The sequence below is a fragment of the Hypomesus transpacificus genome, chromosome 10 (genome assembly GCF_021917145.1).
Source record: "Hypomesus transpacificus isolate Combined female chromosome 10, fHypTra1, whole genome shotgun sequence".
Classification (NCBI taxonomy): Eukaryota; Metazoa; Chordata; class Actinopteri; order Osmeriformes; family Osmeridae; genus Hypomesus; species Hypomesus transpacificus.
This window is the reverse complement of record NC_061069.1, coordinates 7,311,215-7,336,354: the sequence shown is the minus strand read 5'-3', so window position 1 is coordinate 7,336,354 and position 25,140 is coordinate 7,311,215. Positions and strand designations below refer to the sequence as shown.

Sequence of the window (25,140 nt, the reverse complement as noted above, 5' to 3'; positions counted from 1 at the left end):
ATGATGGGAGATTAATGATAAACAGTGTGGCACTGCTACTTTTCTAATTACTAAAACATGTGATTACCTTCTCCATCAGTCATTTGTGTTGTTCCCAAAGGAGAAATGTAACGTAACCAGATACTCCACATGCCAACTGTTCCTTTAACAATTAAAATATTTTGAAGACGTTGATTCAAATGTATTATACATTCAATGAACCTTTTTGTACAAATCCGTAGTTGCTCTGTTTTCTAAAATGATATTGTTTACTGCTGAGAGAGGAAAACAAAGTAGTACACAACTTCAATGCTGTCATGATGGAATCATCTGATCCTGTCAGGTCAAATCAAATTTTTTCAAATTCAATTTCAGTGAGAGGTTCCAGTATTCTCCACAACATTTTACATTTTACTTATATAGTCATGCAACATTCAGCATCTAGCTCCCAGAACAACAACCCACTATGATGTTATCTCCACACGGTAAACTTGTTTTCTGTTCTCAGACAGAACCACCCTAGAACCAGTCATACACCTTTCTGATCAATAAATGGTTTACACACAATCACATCCCACCAGCTCATATCTCATCTGCGATAAATATACAATATATGGTACTCCTGTTCAGTTTTATACACAGACAGAGTGTCTGTGTCACATTTGTAGGCTATAGCTCCATGCATTTGTCTATCTCTTGTTTATACCCTGTTACAGGGTATTATACATTCACTATTTCCCAGACGTCTTTGGCCAGAGGAGTTTGAATTTTGGCAAGCCACACTGCAATGGCAAAGACAATGCTTGCATACCAGAAAGATGAGTGGTTTCACCACAGCTGATATATTACGCTGTAGGTTGCTGCAACCCCCCAAAAAGTTCAACATCGTCCTTGACAGAAAGAGTAATTTAAGTGCTAAAATAAGATCCATGCCAATCTCAATGCTATATAATTGGGGTGGAAACTGCTGCTTCGTGTAAAACACGATATATCCATTCATGCTTGCTGAGGTACCCGGTATCGCGCCATTGCATTGATTTAGTTTTCTGTCCCACGATAATTTACTTGTTTAGTTACATAAGAATATATTTACGTTAGCTATGATATTGATCCGTTTTTCACAAAACATGTTAATGCAACAATAATGGGTATAATGACATCATCTGTAACATTCTGGATGACAGAGACTTATTTTCCAATGCCAATTACTCATTTCTATGAATGTCACCCTGGGGTATGCTTTAAGAAGATCAGTGTGCCAATCTGATCAGAGTACACAGAGGAATGACGAGAATGGTCTCGATGAATATGTAGTACAATATACCTGACATTGTAGACATACAATCAATTACAATTGAGTTTGTAACATTGTAGATTAGGAAATAGATAAAGTAGTTAAAGTCATAACGACAACCGAATTATTTGTTAAACAGTCATACACAAAGAGATAGATTGACAAAAGTGTAAAATTGGATACACGGAAAACATGCAAATCTGCAAATCCCAGTAAATAACCCTAAAAAGGTAGGAGGGGACAGCATCGGTTCCATGAGCTGTTCTGACTCGCGCGTGCCAGCACAGTCAGAGCTCGAATACCCCCTCTACTGGAGAAAGCACGCGCACTTCGAGGCTTGCGGACCAGTCAGTGTGTCCGCGTAATTCTGGACTAGCTCCTCGAAGTCTGTAAATCGGAAAGCGGTACCATTAATAGCCTATTTATACACAATAATACGAAGGACAGGAGGCTGCAGTTTAGTATATTAGATATATCCTGTACAGGTATTATTCCACTTGCAACAGAGGAAGAGTTTGTCTTCAGTTAACCCCGCGGCGGGGGTTAACTCATCGACTGCAGTCTCGAGATGGATAAAGTTATCAATTACCTATTTGCTGCAATAAGTCTGCTGGTGTCTGTTCGAGGAGAAGTGTTTAAAGGTATGAAAATCTAAAGTAAAAACAAAAAAATCGTTATTTGTGCTGTCATGCTTTTGTTATAGCTCGGGTAGGCTATACTGTTTCCAACTCGCCTCTACTCCGCGCGCCGCGGTTCCCGATCAGGTGTACTTAGATGTAAATATGTTGTATAGTTTTGATTCTGTTTAAAAAGTTTTACTTGTGCAGTGACATGTGTGATAGAGTACTTCGTTTAAAGTGAGACACTAGCAAGAGTAAAGCTTTAACAGGAGAATACAGTTAAAGTTAATTTTGGACAGGTTGTTAAATAGCCAGATTAAACAGATGTATGCTTTGCTTCCATTACCACCGAACGTACTGCTTTGACATGCTTAAATACATGTGATGCTTCAGAAGGTGTGGTTAAACATACTGTAGTAACTCAGCCCCTCGCGAACTCCAGAAACATGCGCTTTGAAATAATGTATATCCACACATAATTTCATTCCACTTAGTCTTCTCCAAACTTTTACATACGTTTCCTGAATTCAGTTTCAGTACATGTCGTATAACAGCTGCCGAAAAGAGTGTAGGCTATCATTGACAATGTTGTGTTTTGGTCAGCCTTGTAAATTATCAACAGTGTTCGTAAGTTTGAGCAATTGAGAGTGTAATTAGGATGGGGTTTTAAACTGGTATTAAAAGATTTGACTGGGGTGAACAATGAACAGTTATGTTATCAATTATCAGCAACTATAAGATTGGTGTCCAGTAGAGACGAGGCTTAGACGGTTCTTTTTCAGGTTTATGCTATTTATGTTTAGGTGTCAAATTTGTTCACATTGGACAAATGCAGTCTCGCACTCTTACAGTAGGCTACTGGACAGTAGTGCCTGGGGGGACATTAAACGGTTTAATTCCACTCCTAAAAGGGGGTCATTTCAGCTGTCTGAACAATGGATTTTCTATGTGCAAGAAGTACATTATGTTCATGCTAATCAATACCAACATGAATTTTAAATGTTGAGCCTGAGGGTAATTTTAGGTTACCTACCTTGCATAAAGCTTTTTATCATTGTTAATTGACACACTTTTTCAAATAAGTTTAATAGAATAAGAGTTTTTTAATATCTCCTACATTTGATAAACTACTGTGAACTACTGTGAACTACTGTGACTCTTAGAATGCTTTAAGTGCAACTATATTGTGGTATTGAGGTGTTTAGATGTTGTTGACAACTTTCGTCTATTACTCAGAGAACCTGTTGGGGGCAGCATGGTACACTTATAGTCGTATGGATGCTCATAGTATTGAGATCTAAACTGCTTCAGAGGACAAGACCAGTTAGGTACACAGGCTAAAGCTATTCTAATGTGATTTGGAAAAGTTGTTTCTCTTCAACTAGAACTGAAACAATTCCCCAAAATGTACTACCATGATGAACATGATTCATTTCAAACTTTAAAACCAAGAACATTTAACCTACAATAGTGCAAATAACTCATAGTGGTTGATCAATCATTAAAGCAACACTATTACATATTTTTATTTATTTGAAGAAGTCCCTGGTGAACCAATCAGGGTCTATTTCACCTGAGGTTTCCTCATTTTGCTTGCTGTGGTGACTGGCTGCCTGAGAAAGGAGAGAGATTTATTGAGGCGGGTGTTCTTCAGCCCCCAGTGGTACTCAAACCATCGATAAATGCTGTCCTAATTGCATGACCGTGTGTGTAAATATGTAAACCAGGAAGAAAATCAATTAGATCTTTTTTACCCTATGACTGGATGATGGATCATCTACATATGTCTAGACGTGTAGAAGCTTCGGTAGATGCAGGAACCATGTGAAACACATTGCAGCCTGTGTGTTAAAAATCTTGTAAAACTAAGAAAAAATATTCTTCCAAAAAGATTTCTCAAAAAATGGCTCACTTTACTTCACAGTTTCCCTCTACGTTTGTGTAGTTTTCATGTACATCTTTAGATCAGAGACAGGGAATACTGTGAATTGATCAATATTACTAGCATCATATAATATAGGATATTGACAATTTTGGCTAAACATATAATCTTTGTGCATCTTAACATTTCGAGCTGCTCTCAGCCCATGCTCCCAACATCTGAAAACACAATCAATGTGTCCATTGTTGTGTATAGGGGGTCTTTCAAAGATTAAATAACTGTTTCTTGGCAGGCCTAAGCTTTGATATCTATATCCTTCTGACTGAGCACATTCAATTCTAGAGAGCTTTTTGTTATGTTTACCACCTTCTCTTACAGCCATAAAAGCTGTCTTGTTTTCTGATAGGGGTTAGCCGTGTGTTGAGAGTAATGCTGCTGCTCTGGGTTCCAATGCAGTACTTTGTCATTGCAGAGTGACTGCCTCTGATAGTGTCCTGGTTGACCAATTCTGATTGCCATCCAAGCTGTGACTCAGAGTATAACAACACATTGTCTGTTTGTGAAGATAAACAGCACCTCATTTGAAGTCTGGCAATCATTTAAATTACGTTTCACTCATGAAAATATTTTTTTCCCTCTCCTTTATAAGAATAATAGAGACAGTTTTTTTCAGGAAGGTGTCTTGAAGGGTGGCAGCTTCTGTTGTTTGAGCCAGTGGAGAATGAAATTAAATATGTAGGCAAGTTTTAAGATTGTCTCAAAACATTAGATGATTGATTGATGACTGTATAAAGCAGAAAGTTTAGACATTTATATTCCGTGGTTGTGCTCACTGTGCTTTCAGAAATGTTTTTATGATGACAATAGCAGTGTATGTGTGACTCTATGGACATTATGTATGTTCAGTGCTGAGTTTTCTCTAAAATATGATATGTGTTAGACTTGTGTTTGTCTGGGTGAAAGCTCTCAGAAAGGGACACTCCAAATTCAATCATTAACTGTTGATTTGCAAGTGATTTTATTTACATTCTGGAGAGCCTGTAATAGTTTGAAGTTCATTCTTAAAGCGGCTAATGTGAGGCTGTTATGCAGGAGTTGCAGTGGAATGGTAATTAGCCTTGAGATGTGACTGTGTGAAGGATGCTGGACAAACAGAGATGCTCTAATTATATACAGCTCCTTCTTCAAATGAAGAGGATAAAAGCTAATGAATCGCACACAGGCCAGCACAGGGGCTGGCTAATGAAGAGAGAGAGACAGATAGGGGGGAGTGAGGGAAAGAGAGAGAGAGAAAAATAGAAAGAAAGAGTGAAAAAGAGATGGGCGAGAAAGAAATAGATATGCACGAGCAATTTTACTCTGATCTCATCGTGGGTATCCAAACAGAAAAAAAACAACAACTTGTTATTCAGCAGATTATGTATACAGAAGTTTGCATTCTTTGTAGGTGGCTGTGAGAGTCCAGACACTCAAGAAAACAGCGCTAATTAATGCTCCAAGGGTATCAATTGTTATTAATGATAAACATTGGGAGGAAAGGAGGGGAGGAGTCGGAAAATGGATGGAGGTCCCCAATGCAAGACCCTGTCTTCTTCGTGGCCCTTATCCTGCTTTATATCTGGATTCTGGAATTGACAGGCTGCTATTTATTCAACTTAGATACCACCTAAGGGTCAGTGTACTGTATTGGAAATTTAAGAAATTCATACAATGACAAAGCTGAACTAATCAAAATGTCACTCCATGCACAGCTGTAAAGTTCAACCTGAAATCCCCCCTCCATAGGACAATCACACCACTCCCTAACTTTGAAGAAAAACTGCTTACGTAATGTCAAAGTCCTGTCTTGTTGTCTGGGCTCACAACTGGGGGTACTGTAGGAGGTGGCAGTGGGGGGCAGCTGATGTTTCACCTTGTCTCATGCTATTTCTCTGCCTTCTGTCAGGGGCTCAAACAGTAGGCAGGTGCAGACGCCCCCCTCCCATCCAGGCCTTATGAGTATAACCACAGGCGAAATTCTCCATTACTGTCACTCTGAATCTGTTGCCGTCACATTAACGCACGGTGCACAGTCATTAATGCATTAGACCCTGTTTGAGCAAGAGTTATTTGCATTGGCTTTTTCACAGTTGGTTTTCCCTCGTGCTAAAAGCTGCCCTGGATGAACCTATCGGCCATTTAACTATTCAATAATGGAGCCATCCTTAAATTGAATTAGGCCACAAATGACCTATGATGTTTTTCCCTTGGTGTATTTTTATATCAATTAATGTGGTTTGAAAAGCTCCACCTATTCTGTATTTGATTGACTTGATATCCTTATCCAGTTGAGGTATTAAGTGGATAAATGTGTTCTGAACGTCACCGGTTTGAAACAGCAGTTCATTAGAAGCACCTTTCCAGCACATGATCTAAACATTCACAGTGGAGCCCTTTGTTGGCTGCCCTCCCAATGCTTCCCCTCCTTACTCGAAGCAGAATGTACCTGATTATGCTTCCATCGGTCACACACTTGGTGCCTGTTTGTAGGCTGTTATCTGTTTGCTCTGGAGGCTCCTCGGGGAAGCAAATGGCTGATAAGAGACTGTTGTTCTGTAAACAGGCCTTTGACCTCCCCAGGCTGTGTTTGGCTCTTTTTCAAACGGCCTCTTTTCTATCGCCCCTGAGCCTAAACCTGTGTGTGACTAATCCCCAGGGGAGGTTTAATGGCATTACTGTACGCTCCATGCGTGCACAGGGTGGTCACATGGGAGCTGCCAGGACCTCAGGGCCTCTGCCTGCAGAAAGGGGGTGTAGAGGAGGTTTGAGAAAGGATGCGCTGTTTCTCACAACATTCTGAAAATGGCGATGGTAGCTTGAATGACCTCTTTATGTGGCATCCCAAAACTAGCTTCAGGGACCATAGAAACACGTTGCAATTTTCTAAACCTTTTTAACTCTAAACCTCATGATCCCCTCCGAAAAATAAAACACGAATGCCATCTTTTTGTTAGTCACCCCTGTTTGTCACTGATGCATACTTTGTTATTTCATTGTAAGTGATATGACAACAGTCCATCATTGTCTCCTCAAGGGACCGCTACTAGACCTTCACATTAGCATTGGGCAGATGAACAAGCTGGTTCAGGGGCAACTGCAATGCACTGATGTCAACCCGCTCAGCTTACATGAGCCCTGTTTAATGTACCAGTCCGGTACTACAAAACATTTATTAAGTAGCCCGTAGCCAAAGGGTGTGCGTTGCAGTGTTGTATTAAATCAGCTTGGTGTTAAACACCCCTACATCTGTGTGGCTGTTGAGACACACAGCTGCAGGGCTCATGTAACAGAGCAAACACAAAACAATAACTGGAAAAGATGATGCACCGCTGAAGCTTAGCTTGCACCCTGTAATCAGAGTTTGCCACACGCTAAAGAAATTACAGGGCACTGGAGTCATTAGAGGCTGCGAGCAGAGCTCTGTGTTGCTAACGGAAACAGGTTGAAAACACATGTTTTGGGCATAATGCATGTCTAAATAAACAAAACAGAACAAACTGGACATTTTGATAGTAATGATAGTGCAGGGCTGGGGGATATTTGCTTGACTATTCTGCTGTAAAGACTTGCTATCAGGGTGAAAGAGAGAGTAATTAATGCAGAAGGCCTGTAGCGTCAACAGGCTTTCCAGCAACAGTATCATCATTCTGAGTCTTTACTGAGTAGTAAATCGTTCAGAAGTTCTCCCTAACCAGCTGCCCAAAGAGTAACAGCCGGTTTCAAACGTAAATAGACTGGAAACATGAATATCGGACCTGGAATACAGAACAGCCTAAATAATATGTCGTAATTGGAACATATTTTCCAATATCATAACCAACTTTATGGGCTCAGATTGTTTTGACTAAATTGGAAGCTCATTTTGGGCCAGAGCCTCAGCAACACAGTCTCAAAGCTCTTGGTGAGTTTTTTTCCCCTAGCTTAGGCATTATTCCTGCTGGGATCTCCTTGGTCATAGTCTTCTACCACACAGCCGTTTCCCTGCCCTTTTTAGTCATGGGGAGAGAAAGGGGCACCAAACAGAGGAAATCATGATTGGAGTGGCCTGGTGAGCCAGAGTCATGCTGAGCCCAGAAGAAGGATGAATAATTCACTCCCATGAGCCCCTGCTCCAGTGTGAGACTAATATTCAACAGCCCCTGGGAGGCCTGATGTCCCCTGACCCCTTCTTTACTTGGGGAGAGCCCAACCCCAGCCTCACCCCAACGGTGCATTCACGTGAGCGTCACAATGACATTGGTATGGCTAGAATGGTGGGTTGGAGATGTTTTGTAGGATGAGCATTGCAGAGGTGGTCAGCAATATTGTATTGATTTTACTTAGTTCCAGTGCTCACAGTAACGAATCATGGTTCGTATTTTCATTTTATCTTCATTTTATTCTGCTGTTCAATTATAGGTTTATTGTTTATTTTCTGTGGGAGTGAAATGCCACTTGATTGATTGGTTAATGATGGATTATAGTAAGGTAATAGTTAATAATAATGCGCAGTACATGCTGCGACAGAAGGATTTAGCAGATGTAATGGCAGGCTCTCTCTAGATTGTGGTGCTACCTCTGACTATTGTGTCTCCTAAACCTGTCTCTCCAACTTTGTTTCCTGCATTGGTTTCTATAATTATCTGAACAAAAGACACTCATGAATGCACAAAGACATAACAAGCATTCGCAGATTGACTGTATGTCAGTGTAAGAGTGCGTAGGCGATTGTGTGTGCGCTCGCAATACTGTGTGTGCCCTGACAATGCTTTGCGTGTCACTTCATGCGTGTGTGCAATCGCGGTGACTAGTATGAACCCAGCGAGGGCACGTGTGTGTGTCTTGTGTGGGCGTGGGGGCCGGGGATGTGTGGGCGCTCACTGTGGGTGTCCTGCCTGCCTGCGTGCCTGTCTGTCTGGGGTTTGTTTCCTCTAAGGTCCTGCTTGTCAGGTGGAGGCCCATCTGAGGCTTATTATCAGGGATGTGTCAGTGCACAGCAGGCAGCCGAGCTGATACCTTAATGAATCTAGGTCTTGACTAATTTGTGATACTGGGGCATCGGGGATTGAAAGAGGAGAGGAGAAGAAGGCAGCACCAGCCTTCACACCAGTGTATCAGGGCAGTCATGATCATTTGTTGAAGATTGTTGAGGAAGAAACGGCATACACGCTTTCTATCAAAATCCTGAAATTGCAAAGCCCCCACTGAAATTGGCAAGACCTGTTCCTAATTTGAAGTTTTGTCTTCAATTGACTTTTCTTTTTTAGTCCTGGCCCTTTACATTATACTTTGGCAGCCTTCCATAAGTCATCACATTGAAATAAATGATTCTTTGGACTGAAATAAGTGGTAATTAGCCTTATAGGGCATAACCAGGGAGGGGATATTTGCACAGCAGCAACCAACTTTTACTGTGGACAAAGTAGCCAAGAGGCATGAGACCCCAGACATACTGGAACAGCCAGTGGTTCTCCCTATGCTTCACTAGGTCAGCTTTGACTCTCCACTTTCCATCCCCCCAGAGGAGATGCCCCATGCCCTGGCTACTGCTGCTGCACATACCAGGGCTCCAGGGCTTCTTCCAGGGTGTCAGGTCTGACCTTTCACTTGTGGTGGGAAGCAGGGAGGGGATGTGTGTTTGTGGGGGTGCTTGGTTAACCTAGATCTCTCGTGCCCCTGGCTTTTGGTAGCTCCTGGCAGGTCAGGGGAACTCTTGGCGTACAACCTCCAGGTCTTGAAATAATGGTAAAGTTTGGTTCTTTTTCTAGCTTCTCTCAGTCTAACGAATGACTTATATTGCCATAAAGAAGGAGAAGGGACAAGAAGAATCCCTTACTTATCTCACAATGTGAACACACACTTGTGCATGGTGCAGAACATGTTAACTCCATGCAGATAACCCCAGGAGATTAACCTGAGCATCGACAGGCCCAGTGTGGCAATCAAACCCAGGACCTTCCTGCTGCGAGAAGGCATGCCACACATAGATAATGACTTGTCACCTCCATATGAATCATGATGACCATGTGCTACAAAAACATGCAACAGTCTCATGCTAGACAGCAGCTCTGGGTCACTGTAGACACTGACTTCCACCTCCACATGACAATGTGTCCAGTGCTGAAGAATGTAGTTACCATCCTATACTACAGATACTACAGAACTAAGGCCTTGTCTCCATGTGAGACACCGTTTGGGAACATCAAGTGACACTGGATATCCCAAAACGGTAGGAATCTTGCCTGTGAGGATCTTCAATACAAACATTCAATCCAAACTAGTCTTCACACACGACCAGGGAAACATCACAGAAAATATTGTCTTGCTCCAGCACACCACTTGGTCCCATCTGCCAGCATTGACAAATCCAGTCCAAGTTTATGATCTTGCTGTCCTTGACTGCTTTGGTGAGATCAAAGAAGGACACAAATTTACATGAGAGATTATGTATGAGTTGTAATTAGCTGCCTCTAGAATGACAACAAAAAAGATGATTTTGCATCACGCGGTTTAAAGATGAAAAGAAGGTAGGATGAGATTTATTTTTCCAGGTCTTACTTGTAGTGTCACACTTTAATTGAAGAAATCCCCTGCAGATTGCCCAACTTTAATGGGAGCACCTGACTGAAATAGATAAATTAGGATTAGTGTTATTAATTCATGGGTGTTCGTTTTCTCTGGTATAAGTACATGTTTTTCTTTGATGGCTAGCATTATAATTTCCTGCATCCAAGGTTACAGGAGGATACTACAGGAGCATAGTATATATATATATATTATATATATAATGTGTGTCCCAGCCATTATGCACAAATCTACTTCACTCTCTTCATACTGTACCATTGTTAATAATAGTAATATTACACCATTGTTATCAGACGTAAGATATTGGCCATTCGTATCTGTCAATTGATACTGTCCATATTGTAGGCTACAGCTGCCTTTCAGTTTGTCCTTGTGCTGACTGAGTCACAGAAAGCCTTTGGTATTATAGGTTTACAGTGAATGAGAAAAGGATTCTTGAGATGTATCAATTGACAACGCTGTGAAAAAAAACATGTAAAAAAAGTAGCTCAACCCTTGTGTGTCATTAGAGGCAATTTCATTGTCACAGAGAGGGTCAGTATTGAGGTCACACAGTTTTGTGTGTATGTTGGACTATGATCTAAAATCCTTTTTTGTAATATTCAGTCTTATCATTCTAAGCAGCTTGGGGAAGTGGAAGTTCATCCTGCATACTTGTGAAAGGGTACTACTTTTAGAGATTAAGTAGGGCGCCCTCAGATGTGCACGCCTTTTCTTACTTACTTACTTACGTACACACACACACATGCACGCATGCACACACACGCACACACACACACACACACGCACGCACACACATACAGACACACTCTGCTGAGCAACCACAGTAGTGTACTTAGAGGTACCCTCCTATAGGAGGAGCTGACATTTTCTCTACAAACTCACCTTTACGTACTGTCTGACTGTGGATTAGATATATTCTTATCTTTACTGCATTATGTGTTTCAGAATCAAAGCACTGATAGCCTTTCGGATTTTTTGCGTGCTGTCGCCATGTTTGGTAGAGATGCCGGGCTATTTTAGTTTTGCATCAGTGGTGTGTGTTCTAAATGTAAATGATACTATACTTAATCAGACAGGGTGACAATCTGCAATGACATTTTAACATTTGCATTTGGTGTGCATCGTGGCTTCTTGTGAAAATGTAAGACCTAACATTGCTAGTCCTTTGGTTAAAATGGTGAAGCGTTCATATGCCAGGCTTAATTAATGTTTCGCTTGAGTTGCTCCAAATCTGTCAGTCCTGTAATTCCAGGAGGGATATTATCCTTTGCCCGTTAATAAGTTTTTAAACATCTTTTCAATTTACTTGGGACTAGGTAGAGATTTGCTTAACATGTTTAATATATCTACACCACTACTCTCTAAGGAGAAGTCAGAAGATGATGTCTTGCAAGGTTTTCTTTTTTTACTCTTTCAATACTTCAGAACCCATTGTCATTTGTGTTCTATTAACCAAAAATGTGTCACTGGATACTGCAAAGTGGACCACACTACAACTGACATAGTTTAAGCTAAATAAATAACTTGTTATAATTAGCACAAATAATGTCAAAGTCCATTTATGAGTTCGATAACTCCCACTGACCTGGTTATGAGTGCACGTTTCTTTAAATACTGGTCATGGAAATGCGCATCCAGGGCCTGAGATGGGCAGCATTCCACATGGGTGACCATGTTGATGTTAAAGCCCTCTAATATCTGGCAGCTCCCTGTCTGACTCAGAATAATGAGGAAAGCACTTGAAATCCCTAACAATCTCACCCAACATGCCCACTTTGCCCTCAAATTGGACAGATTAGCTTTTATCTCAGCTTAGTGGGAAAAATGGGCACTTTATGCTTGAAAAGTATTTTCTGGTACCAAATCAAAGCACAAAAAAAAGAACATTTCGGTTCTTAATTAAAATGACATACACTGTGTTTTACTGCTTTGTACTTCACTCTGTTGAAAAACACACTGCCACAGTAAAGGAATGGCGGCATTCACGTTCCTGTGACTGCAGGCACAATGTGAGGTGGTGGGCTCCGTGGCAATGCTGGAGCCGACAGGACTGGAGGTCCCGTGGCGAAGGAAACTAGTCCTAAACCCACCAAAGCCCCCCTCCTGCCCAGCCATCCCGGCTGTCCTCACGCTGGTGCTTGTGTAGCCTGAGGACACGGCTCCACGGCCTGTCCTCCCGGGGCGAGACGTCTCCAGTGCGGTGACAGATCCAGGGAGACAGAGAGCACATGGGCAGGCAGACACCTCGCTCAGGCGCCCGCTGCCATTTACAACCTCCCGCACCTTCCGCTGGCATTTCCCTTTCTCACCCTCCTCTTGAACCACCATGGAGTGGATTCCAGTGGATGCACACTATTAGAAGGGATGGGTGGAAGGAGGAGGGTATGTGCTGAACATGCAGGAGAGTATAAGAAACACAATTAGCTTCACTGGATATTCTTGTAGGTTATTTCTTCATTCGTGCAGTTTTGCTTCTCACTCATGAGGTTGGGGATGATGTCGAAATGTTAAAAGCCTTGAGTTGTTGCAGCTGCCCCTGCACAAATCAGAGGGGGTGTGGCTCTCTGTCACCATGGGAGGGAGGATTGACACGATAACAACCAATCACCTCTCACCCCTCGCCACCCAGCAGCACATGGACTAAATCCCCCCCAGTGCTCTTTAAAAACAAGGGGGTTTTGTCAGCGACGAGGGCGTTACATCCCTCTTAGTCTTTGCCAACGGAAGCGCAATAGCTGCGCCTGCCAAAGCCCGGAAAAAATAAATAAATACCCAATATGCATTTTATTCTAATACCATTCCATCAGTTCCCAGAATTACTCTGCATGATAGTATAATGAATGCAGTGGCTGTTAGGTTTCTACATAAAGCTGTTTTGCCAGTAGGATGAATAATTCATACTAGCCCAAAGGCAATAAATCAGCCAGGCAAGAACTAAGAAAATTAGCAACCAATTAGTGTTTATTCATGGTGAGTAGTCTATATTTTGTTCCTCGACTTAATGCAACAAAAATAGGGGCAATAAAAAGTTTTGGTGGCTTCTCTGACTTTCTGAGGGAAGTTGAAGAGCGGCTGGGGAGAAGGAAAACAAACACCCCATGTCTCCTCAACCATGTCTCCTCAACCATGACTCTGTCAGTCATTTGACTGACTGGCAGCTCTCTTATGGCTCTCTTTTTCTCCCTTCTAGTTCTCTCTACCTCTCTATCTCTCTCCGGTCTGTTTGTCTCTCTCTGTCCCCCACCGTCTTCCTCTCTGTCTGTCTCTCACTCGGTCTCTTGCTCTCCCTGTCTCACACATCCCTGGCACATTTGAGTCAACAGATTGATCAGATCTCAGAGTCAATCATGTAAAGGGGCCTTTGTTGACTGAACTGATGTGAGGTTCTTGATGCTGCTGGTGAGCCACAGCTCTGTCTCCCCCCCCTCACACACACCAACACGCTTGCACCCCCCCTCCATCCTCTCCCTTCCCCAGTGGTCTGGCAGCCTACCCACCCACATTGGTAGTCGTTAGTTGTCACTGGAGCGAAGCGACCCGTCGCTCTGATTCGCAGGGTCCTGTTGTTGAAAGTGATCGCTCTTGCCAAGGAGAAACCCTCAGCATGGATAAATGGACACTGAACAGCATGCGAACAGAGAGATAAAAATGGCAGAAAGAGGGGAAAATAAACTAGTCAGTCTGGGAGTCCAGTCAGGCTTTTCGACACCAGAATCATTGTGGCTGGTGAGGCTTGCGAAGGCTTGTCAGTGCTGGATTTTGAGCTGGTGCAGACTGCTTTCCAGAACTCACCATAGGTTTTCTATTATAGATATTTGAACAGAACAAAGTTCTTTGTCCATTTGACACATTTCTCAAACTCACAATTCAGTTCACAAAGTCAAGGAGTGAAGAAGTTGTCTCGAGCCAATTTCATAAAAGACACGTCCTGTTCTGTGGGCGTGAAGGGTTTATAAGAATCAGAAACGCCATCGACAGACAGGAGGATAAGAGAAAGAAAAGACCACATCACCACAGATATATTAGGATTGCTCTCTCCCACCTACACTTTCCCCATTATTCCTTTGTCAAGCTTTGATTGTGAAGAAATATTCAGCTGTGCGGGTCTTGTCATGAGCGTCTTTTGTGAGCTCTGTCTGAGGCATCTGGTCTCTTAGCCAGCCATTGTGACGGCTGTGAGATAAGGTAGGGCCAAGTGACAGAACCCATCCACGTTGGCCAGGAGCTTTTTCAGACTCACTCGGATGTGGCAAAAACGTAGTTTATTACACAAAGTAATTTACTTGCTCACCCTTAAAAAATACCTGGCAGCTGAAGGAAAAGACAGTGCCTACCCCCGCATGTAGATAAGAGGCCTCAGAAAGGCACGGCTCCTACTTTACAGTCATTTCCCACCATCACAACGGTTTCTTACGTTTTGTGTAGCTGTTGCATGGAATGTCATGTCAGGATTGGCCCGAATATGGCTTGACTTACTGTGTGACCTTCTGGTGTTCACAGCCTCGACTTCCACGGAGGTGATTCGATTCTGTTACGGAGCGTCAGTTAATATGCCCCGACTCATGGAGGACAACACATGTCACAAGCTGTGGCTTCAGCAGCCGTCCCGTGTCAGCCACTCGCTAAGTGCCTCGGCGACATGACAGTCCCTAATTAGACACAGCCTTCGTTAACACGCTCCCACCTAAATAATGCAATTATATCTGTGGCTTCTGCTTTTCATCTGTGCAGTCATTATGACTGAACCGTAGGTTAACAAAATGTGTGGCTGAGTTTTCTTTTAAAGGTCCTCTACATTCATTAATGGCACTGTGGCTGGAGGCACATTTTTGCTAAAGTAATTTGAGACTTCTTTTTTGTGCACACCTTGCAATTTTTTAAAACAAATTTCCTAAATGATACAGACACATTTGTTTGGAAGTCTGTGAAGGGTGAAGTCTACCGTATTGATATTGGGAAAATAGAACAAAGCCAGCATCCATGCTTACGTTCCTGATCAGTATGGTAGGACTCTGGGAAGCTTGCCAGCTTTCTGTCTCGCTTATTAGTTAGAGTTAGTTTGACTTTGTATTGTTTATTTTTATACACGTGGGCTGTTTACAAACTTAACTTGAATTGACTACTTTATATTTAAGAATATATATGCACATGCATATGGAAAACATTTCTTAATTGCTAGCACACTACACTTGATGCGAGACAAGTCTCATTCTCATGACAGGTCGGCACTACAGATGGCCATATAATAATGTGTATTGACTAGAAGTAGAGCTTTCTCTTAAACATCTGGATACACGTGGAATCCTTAGTGACTTGACTTACCATTGCGATGTTCAAACGAAATCGTATTTTCACAAATATGCAGACATGAAAAGTTTCTCATTATCTTCTTCAGTCCTAATTGGAATGCAACTTTATTTCCTCCCAGCCTCCGTCTGTGGTTTCAAAAGTCAACATTCAACTCATTCCACAGTGAATGTTCTAAGGAAATGGGAACCGTACATGGAAGGCTGGTTGTTGTCTATCTCCCCATAGCTAATCACTTTTTAGCACAGGAGATTTCAGAGTGTAGACTTGTTTTCTCAGAAGGCAAGATCCAGTATGTGTTCACTTCACCCCTATAGCACCAGCGCTGGCAGCCGTTATCTTAGTGCTGGAGATGGAAAATCCCCCTGCAGCCCTGCCTCCTTGCTACAGTAGCGCTCAGTAATCCCACAATACCTTGCTGCCTGGGGCTACATCAGTGCTCACTGCAGGCTATGTTCAGCACTATATGCTACTGTAGGCTATTCTAATCTAATGAGCTGTCATACGGTGCGAGAAGGATTATCTTTTTGACTCAGCGCAGAATTGTGTCAGAGGGGAGACCCATCTAGTGACTCTTGGAGAAGGCCTATCAACCAACTGTGACCAGCGGGTCATATTGATGTTGGTGATGTTTTGAACACGTTGTCTCTCTGTGTGGCTGTGCTGATGTGTCTGGGCGTGATACAAGGCCCCGGCAGCACTGCTTGTCTGGTTAGTGATTGATTTAGCTCTTTGGGCCAAGATAAGATATAGCCTAGGCCTCAGGGATGGTCAGACTGGCTTGTTTTTGCTCAAGTGTATTCTAAGAATCCTGACCTTTGTGGGTCATTCAGCCAAAACCACAAAGGAAAATGACCTTGGGCCTTAGATTGATAGATTGACAGACACTTCTGTTTATAGATGATCAGCCTCTGGTTAGATTTTCTCAGGAACGAGCACACCCCAGATGGCTTTATAAAGCCCAAGTCAGTTGTACTGACCACACAGTATCTCCAGCCTCCCTTCTATCCACACCTGAAATGGACCCACATCTTCCCCTTAGTGCTTGTCACACTTTTAATGAGAAATCCCATACTGTAACAGGAGATCTCAGCTGCTCTTGACTTCACGGGTTTTCTGGTTCCAGCCTAATCCTGATGACCATTGAGCTGGATGCTGTAGTAGGCTAGTTAGTTCCTGGAATGATCCTTCACAGGACACAAAGGCAGGCTGCAAGCGATAAAAGCACTATAGTACCTAATACTACAGCCAAGACTATACCCTGATGTGAAAATACCATTGGGGTTGTTCAGTGATGTATGGAGTTGGACAGTCAATGGAAAAAATAGGTCAAGAGCCTTCTTATAATAATTGGATTTAATAATTCAAAATATTAATGAGGCATTACACATTCCCTGCGGATGCATTTTGTTTTGTTCAGGATTTATTCATGCTACCTGACAGTTTGAATGAGCAACAGACATGGTGAAAACAATTTATTTTTGGTCAAGCTTTACTTTGTCATTGCTCGGAGATGCAAACCTATTTTCATTGTTTAGGACAGGATTAGCCATGTAAACAGATGGAATGTGAAACCCTGCGTTTTCTTTCCTGTTAACCTTGTTCTGCTGTAGTGCAATACAATGTTTTTGGAGTTAGGCCTAATCAGTTTACTGACTCTATTTTCCATTTGAGATCAACTGTTTCCTAATAATGCATGGTTATTAATGCAGATTTGATCCAACCTGTTGGATCTTTACTGCAACTGGACTGCAGACTCTCCTTCTGGCTAGCAAAAGCCTGCGCATGGACACACTCACACAGACACAAATACACATACAGCTGGGGTTACAGTGTTTATATTCTGTGGCGTTCCACATCCGCTTTCCCTGACCCAGAGGGATTAAGCCTGGCCATGGGGTTTTCTCTCAGGTAGCAGATTTATGGAGCCTCGACAGAGAAACAAAGGCTGAAGATGTGTTTGAAGTGTGCAGGGGGAAGACCGTAAGACAGCTCTTTGAAAAAGCCCCCCGCTGGGATTGAAATCTCTTCAGCCACACCTGCCAGGGCCGGTCCACGCCGTAACCTTTCACCCTGGCCCCGGTGCTGCTGGCAAGCTCGCCTTCAAGCTCTAATCCATACACAGTGTTGTCAAGGATCAAAGAATCTATTAGTTATTTCAACTGATTTCTTTTTCTTTCTTTTTTTTTTCTTCAGTTCTCTCTTCATGAGGGACTGTAAAAACCTCTCCTATCTTCTCCACGCGTTATCCAATTACTGTAGCTGCAATGCTCTCCTAATTCCTCAACATTCAACCTTGAATTATTCCCTCTTTCCTTCATAAAAACAAGCGTTTGTTCCAGATCTTGAAATCAACAAAGCATGTTAATGTTCTTGTTTATTTCCATGATCAAACATAATCACCCTCTCCTCTGGAGGGGAACTCTCTTTGGGGTCTTTTATGGCATTGTAACTTGCACATTTGACAAATTAGTTTTCTGGGAACTCCCAACAAAGAGAGGCAATGCACTGCCACTGAAGCTGACGTGTGGTTTTCCTCTCTGTCAAGGCCTTGTTGACTTTGGCAGGTTTGGAGAAAGGTTCAATCTAAAGGGTTATCTGCTATTGGATAGGAATGCTGTATTCTATTGGAGTTTGTCAGGTGGTACTCAGCATGGAACAAGTTTTTTTTTTCCTCACTCATTCAGAGAGCTCTGAGGCAAGGTGGGGATCTATTTGCTGAGACGGGCCAAGGGTTTCTCCGCTCCCTGTCTCCCATTGACCATTTTCCATTTGTAGCTCCAGCCAGGTGGCCCATCGCACCTGATCGAAAACTGTATGAATTGGACCCAGAGGAAGTTTAATTCCAGGCCTCATAGTATTGAGCTGGCACCTGGTTGTGAATCAATACAGTGTCAGACCAATACCTGAGTGATCCCGTGTTTAAGCTGGTATGCAATCCTTACTTGTGTGGTAGTAGGATATTTCATGTCGTACAGTTTCGGGTTTAACAAACCCCTTCTGACATCTATATATAACACAGCCATGACGACGCAGCGATCAAGCAATACAAAGAAGAATCCCAAATGTATCTAACAAGAATATATCACTTCTAAATATAACATAATAGATCATGTCCTTCCCCCAAATCTGTTTTGGATTTCCAACATGCTGGAATCACACACTGGTAACCAAAACAAACAAGCCCATCTCTCTCTGTCATTCAGAGTATAAACAGGCATTAAGCTGTGTTGGAAACGGCCTCGTTTCCCTTTCTCTGGTGGAGCAGCCGACAGCAGCCTCCTCTCCCCTTGAATAAAGAGAGCAATGAAGATGAGGGGAACAATGGGAGGAGAGGCATTGTTAACCAGCTTTGTTGCTGTCAGCCCAGAGTCAGAATGCGCTTTAGCCGACGCTCTGCAAACTAAACACTCCACTTACTCCTCCGCTCGCTCGCCCGCTCAGCCTCCCTCATACATTTACATGAGCACAGCAGGTGGTTGTCCTTAGTCTTCCAATCAGATTAAATCTGATCTTCAGCGTTGTCGAGGCCCTCCACTGGCTTCGCGGTGCAGAAAGGAAGCGGTTGGTCGCCTTCCCCAAGTTGCCTACCCTGAGCTGTATGATTTGCTGTTGCTTCAACAGCACTATCAAGCTGTGACACCAAATGGACCTTCCATGAAAGGATGATAAACATTATCTATATAGTGTTACCACCACTCGCTCTTCTGCTCTGAAGGAAATCTGATCTTGACTGTTTTCACTCCAGAGTAACAAGGATGAGATTCAAGCTCATCTCTTGAGTTTGACTGCATATTCATCTTAATTGCTACATGGCAGAATCTAGAAATTGTGATACATTTGAAGTAATTCACTGGAAAGTCTTGACAAGTGCAGAGGTAGGAATGTCAAGAGAACTGGCATGGCGTGCTTAACTTGACAGCCATCTGTCTCTGTTGAGCATATCTGAAAAGCAGAGTGCCTGTTATCTCTGTTATGTACCTAACCATGTACATGGGTAGATTTGATCATGAACTAAGTAGTGCTCACACTGCACGACACATTCATCACATTGATATTTGGCTGACAGCAAAGCTGTCAGGGCAGAGTTGTGTAGCATTGGTAAATTCTAAACATTGTTTTTGAGTTTTAGGGAAAATGCATGAAATGCATGATAAGGTAAGTACATCAATTCTGCATCCGCTGTTATTTAGCAAAGACATCCTGGAATGTTTACTTGCTGTCTTATTCTTGGTATATTGGTTTAGGTTTGTTAGTCAGTTTTGCCTTTCAAAACATTACAAAGAAAACCACTTTACCAGCAGGGCAGATTATCTGTGGAAATCTCCACTCTGACTCTCTTTAGTTCTCCCTAAATCAATGTAGGGAACAGCACGATGTGATTGATAATGATATTGAGATTGATTGTCTAAATCCCCCTCCCTACTTCAAAGTCCCCAAACAGACAGTATATATACATGCAATTCAGTGCTGCGATAGGACTTGGCAGGAGCTGCCAATAGATAAGTGAAATAAGGCCAGAGTGAAAAAGGCCTATCAGTCCCTGAGGGGCTTAGCTGCAGGATTGTGAAGCTCCAAACTTGCTTTGGTGGAGTGAGATAGTCGGCATTGGTTTTAAATTACCCCAGATTGCCTTGTGGTTTCAGTCTACGGGGACGCCAGGAGACAAGACGTGTGTTAAAACAAGTGCAGCCATTGAAGCAGATTGGGGTGGAGAGAAGACCTGCGATTTCCTAGCCAGACAGAACAGGTTGGAAGGACGGTAATTGCTGAATTGGCAGAGGAGCCAAGGAGGTCTAGCAGTAATGATATCTGCCAGAGGGAGACTCCAGAAGTTCTGCTGTGTAGAGGAGTTGATGTCTCTAAGGAAGGGCAGTCTATCAAATGACATACCTGAATGTATGCAAGCTACATTTGATGAAAATGGCACACCAGTCCTCCATCATTTCACCATTTCTCTTCAAGAATTATATTTTGTCTGAATTCAAAGATGATGTGGGACTGATACCCTGGTTTCTCCCATACTACATAGCAATAATTCATCTGTGTTCGGCCTTTTGACATCAAAGTCTAAAGCTGTAATTGTTAAGCTAAATATGTTCATTGTGAGGACTTCAATACTACAAGTGCCAAAAGAGGAAGACATACATGCGTAACTCTTAGTGTGACATTTAGTATGATACTGTTAAGTGTCCATTAAAACACACATTTATTGGTTCGTAAGTTTCCATTATGAACCACAAGACAGTGATTCACAACTTGTACCGTCACCAACCGTATTCACACTGGCACGGATGTCCAATATAGTCCTCTGCTGCACCAAACTTTTGCACAGCAGCATTTAATGTCGAAAGTTTACTTTTGTTACAGGTGCAATAACAAAAGCCTTTTAAGTCTGACTGGAAAATCTTTAGGAGAAATTGGCTCCAGCATTGAGGGGTTGAGTTATTGATTCTGGCCTCTGGCTCAGCCCAGTAAAAGATGGATAGATTTCTTTGAAATGCACTCACTGTGTGAGAATATAAAGACCATTGTGTGTTCTCACTCAGGAATAAATTGTTTAATGACATATATCTGGGCCACCTTTTAGCTTGCAGATGCCTGTTGTACTTGAAAGGAGGGATGTTGACAGGCTGGCATGCATTCGTCTCCACTCCGATAGAGCCTACCTCGCAGGGCAGCCTTTCATCGTACGTTAAAGCTCCTTCAGATAGCTCTCCCATGCTTGTAGGGACACCCATTAAAGCTGCTGTCAACACTGATTACATTTAGTGTGTGTCACACACTGGCATAGATAGAACTCTCCTATGGCGTGAGCTGTTGGGGTACCATTGATTTGTTTTGTTGATCTGTGAGACACGCGATGATATTTCAGAAGGTCTGATTTGTATGAGATGGATCAAACCAATGCATGTAATATTTGCTTTGCTGTTGGTTGTGACATTTTCACGAGTCGTACCCTGGGTCTTGAGCTGGCTGACCTTACACAGAGTCAAATAGTATGAATAACTGCACAATACTGAATTTCTTTGAAAGTCAAAGATGGGATATTCGGCTGTATTCTGTAATGCAAAATCACTTACCATGATGTACAAATGATTGGGATAGGGAGTAGACTAGCAGATGCAGGATTTAGTATGTGACATCTAGACAGGGGACCCAGCAGCAAACTGACACCCGCCACCTTGCTCTCCTGGGTCATTATTCTACTCAGACTTGACATTTCAAGAATTAAACCTTTCAAAATGAAACAACAGGCTGGATGCAGCAAACCTTCTTTATTTGTATTTGATCGTTTTCTCAACAGAAAAGTGTTGGTGTTCCAAGGCTCCCGACTCTCTTCTCTCACCCGCTGACTCTGAGTACTGAATGTAGCAATGCCATTGATTTAAATATCAAACACTAATAAAAGCCATCTCTTTTGCGTTTGTTTGAGCTCCACATGCTGTGCGAGAATGGAGAGCGGGGAGTGGGGGATCTCAGGGAAGATCGAGCCAATGCATCGATGGAAATCAGACAACCCCCTGCTCCCCCTCCCAGCTCCACCCCCCGTGACACTGAACCACAGAGAGCCCTGTTAGATGAATGCCCTGTTCTTTCCAAACAAACCAAAGCCCACATCTTTGCAACACATGCATAAATGATCAATCATTAGCATTAATTCAGTGTGTGCAGATCCACAGTGTGAGCATCCTGCTGGTACAAGTGTAACCATGTAGGGCTGTACAGGGCTCCAGCAGAATGAGAAGAAGATGGCAGTGGACCTGAACATAGGCTATGCTGTACCAAACTAAAATATTTTTCTTTTGACTGGTCACACTTGTTTGTGTTTACAGTAAATAGTCTATTGTACACATACAAACCCCTTTGCAAAGACCTATAACACCTCTTACTGTTATAAAATACTTACAAATACAGCAATGACAGGTATACAGAGAGTGAAGGAAGGAGAGATATAGATAGTAGTCTTTGTGAAGGTATTTGAAACAGAGATTGACATCCATTGATTGACGCTGAAGACGATTTGACAAGATGGTGCTTTGTGGTCAATAACAACCTCAATACATGAACATTACAGGGCATATCTCTCTATCCACATCCTCAACCTTTTACCAATATAATGATATATTGGCATTCTTTCCCATTCATGTCCGCCCACTCAAAAACAGGCAAAGCAGCAAATATATCATTAGCAGCTGCCCTATGGAGCTAGATCCTTATTAATTACCCTGTGCATTTGGCTGTGCATTTGCACATGTACTGTAAATGTCAACATAGAGATAAATGAGAAATCAGAGAGCAGAGTTGAAAGCCTTTGTGCGGCAGAATGTCATGGAGAGCTTGTAGGAGAAGATGTTCTCAGTGTGGTTTAGAAAAGGGCTCAAATGTCCCATCAGTTTTTCGCGTGAAATCAAATTACAGTCTTGTTTATTTGTGAGGTGTTTTTTCAGCCCAGTTTCTTTCATGCCATTGCCCTTGATTTAGCTGCATATTTTCAAAGTGGAGGCACTGTTGTTCCTCCAAATATTTCTCTGAAACACCTTGTCTTGAATTTCTCAGTGAATTGAAAAGCACTTAAAAAAAAAAAAAAGCGAAACTTTTACGGTCTCCTTGTGGCCTTTTTAGTTGTGCAGAATAAAATATATTTGTATTAATTGATCACACTGGCAAAGTTGAAGTCTGGCCCGAACGGCTCCTTGCTGTCATTTTCCAAGCAGCCAGTGAAAAGCATTAGAGTTTCTGCGTGGAGTAAAGCCTTCTGAACAGCAAAGTTCCGTAGAGAGCTGCAGGAAAATACATCCATTTATGCTAGATGGTGCAGTTTGGGAACATAATGCTTAACGATGATGGAGTTTGGACACTTCATACTTGTCATTGTGAAATTGGACTGCCGTGTTGCTAATGACGGTAATGTATGTTGTGCCTCGCCTGCTACCGTAATCCTTCACTCTGTCTCTCTTAAATGCATCTCATTGTCGGGCATATTGCATTATGAATACCGGCTGTGAAAAAAAGAGGGAATGTAATTTATGTGTTCATTCATTTGGGTGCGGAGTTAATGGAAAAGCTGTAACAATATACATTTCTTTGGTTTGTGGCAGGCGATTGTGACTTTGAGAAGCCATTGGCAGCGTGTGGGTACAGCCAAGGCAGAGAAGATGACCTTGACTGGGAGCAAGCCAATACCAGGGAGAAGCCTTCATCAGATCCCTGGATGCCCGCAGGTAAGCAAGGTGACACTGACATACTAGAGAGCTGAAATGAGAACTGCTTTCTCTGAAAGGAAACACATTTGTGCAATATCTCAGCCTTCTCCACACATTGACGGGTAGAATTATAATCAGTTTTGAATGAACACCTTTTTTCACTGAAGTGTCGTAAATAATTATTCCAGTTCCCGTGTATAGTGAAAATAAATCAGAGTGTCGAAGTGAGGAAAATCCTAAGTCCGTACAAGTCAAAAATAAACTAAGTCCAAAGGTTGAAAATTATTCCAAGTGTAGACAAGTGAAAAATAAACTAAGTCCCAACGTTGAAAATTAAGTCCAAACCAGTCAAAAATTATTGACTTCTCAAGAGTATTGATGCAAAGGTTTATTCCAACACAGGGTAAAAAAAGGTATCCAAGTGAGTAAGCTCCCAAGAGCAGACTGTCCGTTTCTCTCCGGACAGTCCCTTTTATACTGTATTTTCTGCCTATTATTTGTGTCATTTTTTGCTATTGGTACAATACAGTTGGTCACAGATACATTATGCATCCTCACATTATTGGTACCTTTCTGTTGATGACCATTTCTACGCTTTGTCACCCAATTGGCCCCTATACTAGGGTTTCTGATTACAGAAGCTGGGTCACGTTGGCATCTCTGTCCTTACATAAATCTGACCATGTCCAGGCTCGTGTTGGGTGCACACTTATCTTGGTTTGGAGGAGTTTTCCTGCAGCTTGGCCTTATGTGTACGTTCTAATTTACGGCTAGGCCTCTGCATTCCTTAGAGTGGTACTTCCCTATCTTCCTTTGCTAAAACCAACGTTTTCACACCTCTATTGTTTTTACTCAGTCAGAGCTTAGCATCACATTTCCCATAATACAACTTAGAGTATAATATAAGGAATAATTGAGACATTCACTTTTCAATTAGATAGTTCCATAAATGTAACCCATCTCCATCATTTTCAGCAGGGTGACGTAATTTTCTTCATCAGAAGGACACCAATTCACCGTCGTTTTTAAAGGAAAAAGAACTCAAATGCATACTTAACATGCAGATTAAGTTAGAGAAACATACAGTAGAACTGACAGCAACACTTTACATTAATGTTACATTAACTACCTACTACCTACTATAGCAACATCTATGATAGCATTCGGCAACAGGCAGATCCAACGGCAGGCCAAAACTACCAAATTATTTTTATCATTTTGATAATGTTCATTTTACATAAAGCT

General features: G+C 42.3%; 1 protein-coding gene across 7 annotated transcripts in view; it reads left to right on the top strand.

Annotated features, from left to right (window-relative positions):
- Positions 1 to 1,561: 1,561 nt before the first annotated feature.
- ptprt (protein tyrosine phosphatase receptor type T) overlaps positions 1,562 to 25,140 on the top strand; it is a 100,951-nt gene continuing 77,372 nt past the window's right edge. For 6 of the 7 annotated variants that reach the window (XM_047027889.1, XM_047027887.1, XM_047027890.1 and 3 more), the window contains exons 1-2: positions 1,562 to 1,914; positions 23,791 to 23,913. In XM_047027889.1, the coding sequence (XP_046883845.1) occupies positions 1,842 to 1,914; positions 23,791 to 23,913 (196 nt within the window). In that variant the 5' untranslated portion in view covers positions 1,562 to 1,841. The remainder of the gene's footprint in view (positions 1,915 to 23,790; positions 23,914 to 25,140) is intronic. The other variant, XM_047027888.1, reaches the window with a different exon arrangement.